Genomic DNA, 11,154 nt, shown 5'->3' with positions numbered 1-11,154 from the left:
TAAGAAGACTGAACCCAGAGTGCGGACGTTAAGTTGTCCCAAATCACAGGGCCGGAGAGTGAGGAGCCTGAGTTGGAACCCAGGAGCTTCTGGAACCCGCTCCAGAATCTTGCTCTCGACCTCTCGCGGTTTTGTCCGCTGAGAGCGAACGGGTGAGCGAGCGCCGCATCCCTGCCCAAGGCCGTCAGGCGGGCAGCGCTGGGGCCCGGGAACCGCGGGGAGACTCTGCCCGGGGATCCGGGAAGGCTCCCTCGAGCCGGGGTTGGAGTTGCACCTGGAGGGGCCTCCGCTTGCGGAGGATCTGGGAGAAAGGGGGCTCAGTCCTGGTCACCAGGTGTGAGGGGTCGGGCGCGGAGCCCTGTGTCAGACGTGGTGGTGAAGGTTGTAGCTCTGCTCTCTGGGATGGGGGTGGTCCTCTCACCCCACCCTGCCCCAAGCTGCAGGGAACCCCGGGCGCCCCTGGCACTGGCGCCCGGGACCCGCCCTGGCCGGAGCCCTGGGGTTTCCAGGAGCTCACGGTCGGCTCTGCGCCCCTTCACCTCCGGACCTGGGCCTGGGCCAGGGCTGGGCTGGGGCGGGGCAGCGGCCTCGGGGCGCTGGGTCCCTGCCCCTGCCGTGCACTGCGCGGCTCCCCGCGCCGCAGCGAGGCACCAGCGCCACCACGGACCGCCCCCGCGCCCGCCCGACGGCGCCCCGCTGCGCTTTAAGAGCCGGCCTGGCAGCCCAGCGCCAGCCGCCCAGACCGGAGAGACCAGCCTGCGGGAGCAACCCCATGGCGGGTAAGCGAGCCTCGCCTCCCCAGCCCAGCCCTGGCCCCTCTGCGATCCTTCCAGCACTTGCCTCCGCCCCGCCGCCCCCGCTGGGGCGCATCGCCTGCCCTGCCCTGCCTTGCCTCGGCGTGCTCCTGGAGGGGCGCTGGGATGGAATGGAAGCTGAGGCCCGTTCCTCGCGGTCAGTTGCGGCTTAGGAGGTGTGGGGGGGAGGTCCAGCCTTCTCACCACCCCACCCAGTCCAGATCCCTGAGACCGGGATGCCCCGCGGCCGCACGTCACCCTAAGGGAGCCACCTTTTTGGCCCTACCCAGGTCCCAGGGGTTGGAACCCAGCGTCTGAGCACCCCCGGGGAGAAGCCTCCTGGGTACCCCAAATGAGGACATGTGAGGGCCAGCAACAAAGGGGCCTTGTCCCCTCCTCCTCCCCACCCCGTCCACCGCCTCCCACCAACTCCCCTAAGAGCATGCTCACCTTGATAGAGGGCTAGGGAAGGGAGCAGGTGTTAGAGAAGAGTCCCGCCTTGTAGCAGGTTCCAGGGCCCCAGAGGGTAGATGTCTGATTACAGACCGGGAGGAAGGTACCTTTCAGGGCTTTCCTTTACTGACTGCGTCCACACCCCAGCTCCCCTCCTGGCCTCAACAGGAGCCCAGGGGATATGGAGGTTCTGGTGAGGGCAGGTTTGATTTCTACTCGGAAGCTCAAGGAAATGGCTTCTTTAAGCCAGAATCCCAAGGGCAGGGCCAGCTGTTTTCCAAGGAAAACCAGAAGGTTCTGCCCAGGGCCCTCAGACCCTGGGGTAAACAGCTTCTCCTCTGAGAGCTGGCGGAACCCAGCCAGCAGCACCCCTCCTGGAACCCCTCCCCCCGCAGACCTGCTCCTATCACTCCTGAGATCAAACCCAGAGGCAGGGTTGCTGCCCCAGTTCTGCCCCAGCAGGCCAGGGCTGTGAGGGGGAGTGGCTTTCCCAGGCAGGCATCATAGTACTGGTGGTCTCTGCCCCCAGAGCAGCTGGCCCTGGTGATTGGGGGCACCATCGGGGGGCTGCTGCTGCTGCTGTTGATCGGGGCGAGCTGCTGTCTGTGGAGAAGGTTCTGTGCCACCCTCACCTATGAGGAGCTGCCTGGGACACCAGCCATGGCCAGCGCAGCCGCCTCCAGTGGGCAGCAGGACAGGCCCTGCCAGCCGCATGCTAGGACCCAACTGAGCAGGTGAGGCAGGATGTGGGGCCAAGTGGGCGCCTGGAATTTCCCTTGGGGTGGGGTCGCAAAGGAAAGTTCTGTTTATGGGAGTGCCTATTCTATGCTGCTTCGGTGCTGGGAGCTATCACAAAGAAACCCCAGAAACCTCACATCAGCTATTAGGCAGGTATTATGAAATCCATGTTCCAGGTGAGGGAACTGAGGCTTAGTGCACATAAGCAACAGGTCCAGAGAACACAATTAGTAAGTGGCAGAACATGAATTCAAACCCAGACTGGCTGACACTGTCAGGGGCTGTGTTCCTTCTCCAAATCCCACTGTTGTGTATGTGTGTGTGTGTGTGTGTTGCCTGATATGGGCCCAGAAAATGGTGCCCTGGCCTCTTCCTGGCTCCTGATGGCTTTTCTTCCTCTAGCCCCTGGTGCTCAGCCGTCTTGGCTAAGCGCTCTGAGACCACACCATTTACTTGCTACCTACATGTTGTCTCCCTGACTCTGGACAGGCCACCAGATGTGCCATTCGTGGTGCCCCCTTCCCTTCAAGGCCGAGATTGGGTGCCCCTGCACAGTGGAGAGTGGACCCATGCCCCATGGGACTCCTGCCCGGCATCAGAGCTTCTGCCTCACACCACCAGTGGCGGCCTTGGTGAGTGTCCCTGCCAGGGATGCCCAGAGGTCAGGGTCTGCTCAGGTGGCCCCATCTGCTTTCACCAGCTTGGCTCTGGAACACAACCTGAACCAGCCAGGGATGACAGGGTTGCCCAGGGACCACTGTTTCTGGGTGCTTTCATTTATGAAGTGCTTTATGCACCCCATGAGGCTGAGAAATGGCCTTGGGTGCTGATTTGGAGTGAGACCTCACCATGACTCTGGCGGGGAGGAATTATCACCCCATTTTACATAGTCACAAACAGGCTGTAAGCAACAGACTGGGATTGGAACCCAGGTATGCCATGTACAGAACTTGTGCTGGCTCCCACTCTAGGGTGATGGGTTGGTTAACAAGAGGACGGAATGGTAGGGGCTGCAAGCACAGCTTTCTGCCACCTCTTTGCCCTGACGATCTACCAAAAGACCATCCCAGGAACCACCCAATAATCACCTTGGCTCTTCTAATTTGAAGAGGAAGAAGAAAGGCAATGCTTTATCACTGAGTCATGCCCTAGACACCATGGAAGGGGACCAGGAGGGGTGATGGGCACTGTGTCCTTGAAACAGGTCCTGACCTCCAAGGATGGGGGCCAATCCCAGGAGGCAGGACTCTGCTAGGATCCCCAGCCTGGCCATGCAACGCCTTCATGCTGAGAAGGTTTCCTGGAGGAGCTGCACCAGAGAGAGGGGATATGTTTAGCCTGGTGAGGAGAGTGGGGCAGATGTGGTCAGGCTAGCTGAGGCTCAGCAGAGAGGGATGGGCCAGGATGGGGTGGGAGCCCAGAACTTGCCACTGTCTCCCATGCCCCTGCCTTGCCTTCCTCTGGCCTGTCAGCCTTCCCATCCTCTGTTATAGGAGATGCATGTATGGTAGGGGCTATTAACCCAGAGCTGTACAAGTTCCCAGAGGACAAAAGTGAGACCGACTCCCCTGCTGGCTGCCTGGGGCGGCTGTGGTTCTCGGTGGAATATGAGCAGGAGGCTGAGCGGCTGCTGGTGGGCTTGATCAAGGCACGGCACCTGCAAGCCCCCTCGGAGACCTGCAGCCCCCTGGTGAAGCTCTACCTGCTGCCCGATGAACGGCGCTTCCTCCAGTCCAAGACCAAACGCAAAACCTCCAACCCGCAGTTTGACGAGCACTTCATCTTCCAGGTACAGCCTCTGGAGAAGGCAGGGTCTGGTGCCCTCCGCGTTGCTGGGAAGGTGCAGACCTTCAGGAGAGCTGAGCCTCCTGTACCAGCCAGGGCACTGCAGCCCCCGGGACCCTTGATGCCACCAGCTCTGCTTTACCTAGCCTGCTAGGTTAAGGCCTATCGGAGCCGATCCCTGATAGAGAGGCAGGGGAGAGACTTGGTGAGTAGTGACCAGAGGCCTGGGCTCCCCTGTCCTGACTGCCTGGAGAAGAGTGGGTGAAAACACAATTTTAGAGCAACTACTGAATGCCAGGCCCTGGCCTATGGGGCTCAGGGAAATTATCCCAAAGGTGTGGAGCAGTATGGGGTTTCTGGCAAGTTTATCCAAGGAGGGCAAAAGATGGGCCTTAGCGTGAGTGCAGGAGCTTCCTGTGCTGTAAGAGGCCAGGGCGGGGGCCCAAGTACCCTCCCAGGGTAGGTGTGGTGCCTTGCTGCACTTTGGGCTGGCCGGCTCAGGCTCTGGAAGTGGAGAGGCTGTTGGGGCACCGAGCCAGTTTCACAGGGGCCTGGGAGCCTTAGCAGGTGACTGGGGGCCCTTGGGGAAGTAGCCATCGAGACCTGCCAAGAGGCCTTGGACAAACATGTTCTCAAGAGCTGGGTGGCAAGCTAGCCAAGAGGTGAGGTGCAGCCAGTCAGCTTTCAGGAGCAGTGTGACTGCTGAGGCCAGGGCCATCACTTGTGCCTTCCGCCCTGGCTGAGAGCTGGGAAGAGGGGTGCCATCAGGCCTGGTCCCGGGCCATCTTTCTGAGGCCAGGGCTGTGAGAATTCAAAGGTGAATCGCTCTTCTCCAGACGTCAGAATCCAAGGCTGCAGCCTTGCTGACGTGCGACACGTCATGCTTGCAGGAAAATTTTTCTTGGCTCATCACTCACCCACTCTATCTCGCCCCAACTTGATCCAGTCCCTCTGTGCCTCCAGAGGGAAGGGGGAAAGGGAGAAGGGGAAAGAGAAGAAAATCAATATTAATGGGCCATCTGCTGTAGGTCAGACACTGTGATTGGGGTTTTACAACCAGAGAGGAAGACCCATGACCCCCATTTCACAGGCAAGGAGGCCAAATCTCAGGGAGGGGAGGACTGGTATGCCCAGCTCTGACAGCAGAGACAGGCCGGTGCCCGGGCTCCTGGGCCTTTGCTACAGCGCTGGGTGGTGGCGGGGCCACACTCACCGTGCAGCCGTGTCACTTGGTGCTCCGGTTAAACGGCAGATTCCAATTCATGGGTCTGGGCTGGGGCCCAAGATCCTGCATTTCTAACAGGGCTCCAGGTGGTGGTGTACGGATGCTGCAGGTCCTCGGACCACACTCTGCATAGCAAGGTCCTGGCACCTACCCCCACTTTCCAGGGGTACACAGCTCTGCTGCTAAGCAGGGTCCCTTGAAAATCCCTAGGTTTGGGGTGTGGGTCCCTGGTTGAGACACCCGTTCTCAAAAGCACCCATATCCAGAATAACGAGTCACACCATCCCATCCCCTACCACCACTCCTGACCCTGGCCGGTGTCCTTGTCTCCCCCAGGTGTCCAGTAAGACTGTCACCCAGAGGGTGCTGAAGTTCTCTGTCTACCACGTGGACAGGCAGAGGAAGCACCAGCTCCTGGGCCAGGTGCTATTCCCCTTGAAGAATGAGACCCTGGCGGGGGACTGCCGGCGTGTCATCTGGAGAGACCTGGAGGCCGAGAGCCTGGAGGTAAGGTCGAGGTTACCATGCCTGTGCCACTGAGCATCAGCCGGCAGGTGTGCACAGGGTCCAGCTCCTGCTGGCAGCGTCAGCCCTCAGCATCCCGCACACCACCCTATAACAGTGACTCAGGGAGGAGGGCCTAGGCCCTGAGCAGCATGGGACAGAGGGGAACAGACCTGCCCCTGGGCAGGGAGGGGCTGCTTGAGGTCCTGTTGTCACACTGGCCATCAGACTCCCTGGAGCAACCTGAAATATCCACATTTGGATTCCCATCTAGGTCAGACAGCTGTGAGAGGTGACACCACAAATGGTCCAGCCCAGGGAAATGTTTCCCCCAGCCCACCATTCCCGGGAAGGCCCCAGCTGGCTCAGACCTGGGTGTGACTCCTTAGCTCTGGTCCACAGGACTGCACAAGCCCCTTAAACTCTCCAGACCACAGTTGCCCTGTCCTTAAAATGGCAGTGGAATTCAAAGGGGACCATGTGAGTGTGTCGCATGGACGGCTGGGAGGAAGCGGGAAGCTCTCTGGGGGTTCTCTGACCCCTTCAGCACCTGCCAGAGTAACAGGGTGGGGTGCTTCCACCTTGGCCTCCCCAGCCCCCCTCGGAGTTTGGCGACCTCCAGTTCTGCCTCAGCTACAACGACTACCTGAGCCGCCTGACGGTGGTTGTGCTGCGTGCCAGGGGCCTCCAGCTCCAGGAGGACAGAGGCATTGTCAGTGAGTTCCTCCCTTTCCTCCTGGGGAAGGTCCCGCCCACTGAGCTTACAGCCTGGGGCTACAGTCCAGCCTCACCCCTGACCATCCAGTTTCTGCTTGCATACACCCTGTCACGGAGTGCTCACTACCTCACAAGACATGCTCTCCCTCAGTAGACAGTTCTGGTGCAGGAAGCCTCTTCCTATGTTGAACCCAAAGCTGCATCTCCTCGGCCTCCCCCACTAAGGGTTCTAACCCAACCACAATACCAGGCCCTGCCCCTGCTGTTTCCCGAGGCAGCGTCTTGGCTCTTTGAACTGTCATGTCTGCATCCACCTCCACCTTCCCATCAGCTACGTGGGTCCAGTCCTCAAGGGTGAGGCCCGCACCTCCCTCCCCCCAGGGGAAGGGCCCCCGACTCCATGGGCACTGATGCTTGGCCTCCCAGAACACAGGAGCTGCAGGAGGGGAGGCCTTGGCTCACCCCACACGTCCCACCCCATTTGGGCTCACCCCACACATCCCACGCACCCCAGTGAGGTGGTGGCGATCAGTCACCTGTTTGTGTTCACGTCTGGGGTCACCGTAAGCCAGGCAGGATCCAGACCTTCCACTGTGACTCTGACCCTCACCCACCAAATCTTAACTCTCTGTACAAGGTGTTTAAGGGGCCCCAGGGAGCCTGGGGACCCAGTGAGCAGCCCCCCCAACAGGGAGGGACAGGCATGTGGTGCCAGGCTCTGGTAAACCAGGGCCTGCCCGAGCCGTGTGTACTTTCTTGATGCAAAGAGGAAGGAAAAGGAAGGGAGTGGAGCCCCGCCTAGGCTGCAGGGCAGTGCACTCAGCGGCTTCCTCTGGTCACGCCCGCGGGGCCACAGCACTGTGTGAGGGGTGGGGCCCTGGCACCTAGCTTGGGCACGTGCCCTCCTTGCCGGACCTCCCACAGGCAGGGGCTCGGCTCCCGCCCGCCTCTGCCAGCCCACTAGTGCTCACTGTTCCCCAGGTGTGTTTGTCAAAGTGTCTCTGATGAACCACAACAAGTTTGTCAAGTGCAAGAAGACTTCAGCTGTGCTGGGCTCCATCAATCCTGTGTACAATGAGACCTTCAGCTTCAAGGCCGATGCCACCGAGTTGGATACCGCTAGCCTCAGCCTGACCGTGGTGCAGAACACGGAAGGGGACAGTAAGACCGCACCCCACCCCGGGCTGCTGGGACGGGGACCACAAGGGGCTGCCGAGTGTTCAGGCAGAGGAAGTGCCTCCTGTCCTGACCTCGGAAGGAGCTGTACGAGCTCCCTCCCTGGTTAAGGAAAGTAGTGCTCAGAGAGGCTGAAATACTTGCCCAAGGACACACAGCTTACCAGCAGGAGGCCTGGGTTTCATGCCCAGCTTTAGTCGGATTGAGCTTTGTCTGTGGCACCTTAGAAACAGGTTAACATGGTGGCTTACGTCTGTAATCCCAGCACCTTGGGAGGCCAAGGCGGGTGGATCACTTGAGCTCAGGAGTTCAAGACCAGCCTGGCCAACACGGTGAAACTCCCGTCTCTACTAAAAATACAGTAATTAGCTGGGCATGGTGGCACATGCTTGTAATCCCAGCCACTTGGGAGGCTGAGGCGGGAGGATCTCTTGAACCCAGGAGGCGAGGCTGCTGAATCTGTCAAAAAAAAAAAATGGGGGGCCAGGCACAGTGGCTCACGCCTGTAATCCCAGCCCTCTGGGAGGCCGAGGTAGGTGGATCACGAGGTCAGGAGATCGAGACCATCCTGGCTAACACGGTGAAACCCTGTCTCTACTAAAAATACAAAAAATTAGCTAGGTGTGGTGGCAGGCGCCTGTAGTCCCAGCTACTCGGGAGGCTGAGGCAGGAAAATGGCATGAACCCGGGAGGCAGAGGTTTCAGTGAGCCAAGATGCACCATTGCACTCCAGCCTGGGTGACAGAATGAGACTCCGTCTCAAAAAAAGAAAGAAAGAGGTTGGCTGGGCACGGTGGTGCACGCTTATAATCCTAAGCACTTTGGGAGGCCGAGAGGGGTGGATCACGAAGTCAAGAGATCAAGACCATCCTGGCCAACATGGCAAAATTCCATCTCCACTAAAAATACAAAAGTTAGCTGGATGTGGTGGTACATGCCTATAGTCCCAACTCCTTGGGAGGCTGAGGCAGGAAAATCGCTTGAACCCGTGAGGCAGAGGTTGCAGTGAGCCAAGATCGTGCCACTGCACACCAGCCTGTCGAAAGAGCGAGACTCTGTCAAAAATAAAAAAATTAAAAAAGAAAAAAAAGAAAAGAAAAGAAAAAAAGAAAGAGGTTAAGCAATGGCCTCTGCAGCCCCCTCCTGGAGCAAATCACCCGAGAGAGTGGGAGGGAGCAGGGCTGCCAGTAGCCCGGGGACCTGGTGCTCTGAGCTTCCTCCTGCCCTCTAGATGAGTCTTTGGGGTTCTGGGCGAGTTGTCAGCCAGCTCTCCCACACTACCCCACACCGCAGCACCCACTGCCACTCTGGGGAAACAGAGCCATCAGGCTACAGCTGGCCAAATGGCCTGGACTTAAGACACTTCTCCATGGTGGCCAGTGAACGTTACTGCTGAATGTACTTACTCTCTGATGGCCGGCGAGGCCTTCTTTCTAGAGGGGCTCTTTCCTCCCTCAGTTCTTTGGCATAAGGTAAACTTAATATGGCCCTACAGAAGGGTGTGGGGCAGAGCTGGTGGCCCTCAAAGAGGGAGTCTCTTTCAGGGCTCTCCTTCCTCCCAGTCTCCCAGGGGGAGAAGCAGCCCTTCCAGCAGCAGAGCAAAGGCAGGGCCCCTTTGGGGGCTGTCAGCTCCCACTCAGAGAGGAGGGAAGTTACTGCTTCCTCCTGGGGAGGAGGAGGGAAGAAGGGAGGTCACTGGGGACGTGACTTCTGTGCTCAGGAACACACCGGTGCTCTCCCTCCCCTGCAGAGAGCCAGCAGCTGGGCCGAGTGGTGGTGGGCCCCTACATGTACACCCGTGGCAGAGAGCTGGAGCACTGGGACGAGATGCTCAGCAAGCCCAAGGAGCTGGTGAAGCGCTGGCACGCGCTCTGCCGCATCACGGAGCCCTGACCCTTCTCCCAGCACCGCAGTTCCGCTTTGGGAGCCGACCGTCCTCGCAGTCCTCGCAGTTGCACGTGACAGTCACAGCCACAAGCATGGCCCTTTCATCCAACAGCTCCCTGAGCTGCCAGGCCAGCCCGAGCCAGGAGAACGTGAGTGCTGATTTGCAGGAGACAAGAGGGGACAAAGAAGCCCCGGCCCAGTCAGCAGCTCCGGCCATACAGCCTTCCGACACACTCCCTCCTCCTTACCGGCGGGGCTGCCTGGGTTCAGAATCCCGGCTCCTGGTCCTCACAGCCCTAATTTGGACCAGAATCTCAGGTGCTCAGAAGAAAGATCCTGTTTAGGGATGACCCAGCTCTACCTGCTGAACGGATGTGCAGGGTAAACTTGGGTGTCTCCATCTGGAAAAGCTGATGATGTGTTCACGCAGTCGATGACCCTTGCTGCTTTTTCAGCCAGGGTTTCTCTGCCTTCTGCCTGGCAGAAAAAAACATACTGTTATGGGGAAAATCACGGAGAGCGCTGTGAGCAGCACACTCAGGCACCAAGTGTCGACATGGCTCACTGTGCTGGGTGAGGGCCTCCCCAAGCTTTAGGTCCTCCACGGGGCTGTGTCAAATGCCCTCCCACATTGTGTCAAGTCTGCCCGTGGCCCACCCTCCCCACAGTCTCAAAACCACATAGCCCTAGTTCTCCAGCTGTTCTGCTGCTGTTTCTATGCTCTCCCTGATTAACAGCATTCAGTTCCTGGGCTTTCCCTTTGCGCAGGAAATGGTGAAAGCATGTGGCTATGGTATAGCCCACAGGGCTGAGATTGTTGTGTTGCAGTATTGATGTAAAATTTGTTAAGAAGGAAGTACCCATAAATCACTCCCATCAATTCCCCAGAGGTTGCACTCAAGCTAGTGGGCAGCCCTTGTGCTTGTCACAGTTACCGTAACAGGCAGTGTGTATTTGCACCTGGCACTGTGCAGCCTGCACGTCAACATGTTGTTTTGCATAACTGGAACAGAACATGGAACCAGTATCTCTTTCTCTTTTTTTTTCCTTCTTTTTCTTTTTTTATTTTATTTTTTTGAGATGGGGTTTCCCTCTTGTCACCCAGGCTGGAGTGCAATGGCGTGATCTCCGCTCACTGCAACCTCCGCCTCCCAGGTTCAAGCGATTCTCCTGCCTCAGCCTCCCAAGTAGCTGGGATTACTGGTGCCCACCACCATGCCTGGATAATTTTTTTATTTTTAGTAGAGACGGAATTTTACCATGTTGGCCAGGCTGGTCTCGAATTCCCGCCCTCAGGTGATCCACCCGCCTCAGCCTCCCAAAGTGCTGGGATTACAGGCTTGAGTCACTGCACCCAGCCTGACCAGTATCTTTTTCTTATGCAGTGAAACAACTTTAGCAAAAGAGGCAATGAATGTTATACTGAGTTTGTACCTCTTTAACTCCACCTCCAGTTTCTGTCAATCTACAAATACAAGTGTCGCCTGGCAGTGGTTCATATGGACAGAATATCTTGTGTTTGCTTTTTGTCACTTATTTCACTTGCACATTTTCTTTCTTTTTTCTTTCTTTTCTTTTTTTTTTTTTTTTGAGACGGAGTCTCACTCTGTTGCCCAAGCTGGAGTGCAGTGGCACGATGTAGGCTCACTGCAAGCTCCACCTCCCGGGTTTACTTACGTCATTCTCCTGCCTCAGCCTCCCAAGTAGCTGGGACTACAGGCATCCACCACCATGCCCCGCTAATTTTTTGTATTTTTAAGTAGAGATGGGGTTTCACTATGTTAGCCAGGAAAGTCTTGATCTCCTGACCTCATGATCCACCCGCCTTGGCCTCCCAAAGTGCTGGGATTACAGGCGTGAGCCACCGTGCCCAGC

The 11,154-nt window shown here is 58.0% G+C and overlaps 1 protein-coding gene and 1 long non-coding RNA gene across 3 annotated transcripts; one reads left to right on the top strand and one right to left on the bottom strand.

Moving 5' to 3' along the window:
- Positions 1–402: 402 nt before the first annotated feature.
- On the top strand, positions 403–10,899 carry LOC111551990 (synaptotagmin-15). Of its 2 annotated transcripts, XM_023226098.1 has the most exons (8): positions 626–779; positions 1,777–1,981; positions 2,475–2,617; positions 3,479–3,774; positions 5,332–5,502; positions 6,095–6,215; positions 7,198–7,377; positions 9,143–10,899. In XM_023226098.1, the coding sequence occupies exons 1-8, from the start codon at positions 773–775 to the stop codon at positions 9,283–9,285; spliced, it is 1,266 nt and encodes a 421-aa protein (XP_023081866.1). In that variant the 5' UTR covers positions 626–772; the 3' UTR covers positions 9,286–10,899. The 2 variants fall into 2 exon arrangements, with proteins under 2 accessions (XP_031792061.1, XP_023081866.1); XM_031936201.1 differs by lacking the exon at positions 1,777–1,981 and having other exon boundaries at positions 403–779.
- LOC116418918 lies at positions 2,187–7,336 on the bottom strand. The gene is made up of 3 exons (XR_004229129.1): positions 6,753–7,336; positions 3,688–6,049; positions 2,187–3,294 (listed from the first exon to the last, which is right to left on the bottom strand). It is a non-coding gene; the product is annotated as an uncharacterized LOC116418918 (long non-coding RNA).
- Positions 10,900–11,154: the final 255 nt, after the last annotated feature.

The sequence above is a fragment of the Piliocolobus tephrosceles genome, chromosome 9 (assembly GCF_002776525.5).
Source record: "Piliocolobus tephrosceles isolate RC106 chromosome 9, ASM277652v3, whole genome shotgun sequence".
NCBI lineage: Eukaryota > Metazoa > Chordata > Mammalia > Primates > Cercopithecidae > Piliocolobus > Piliocolobus tephrosceles.
This window is presented reverse-complemented; position numbering and strand designations above follow the sequence as displayed.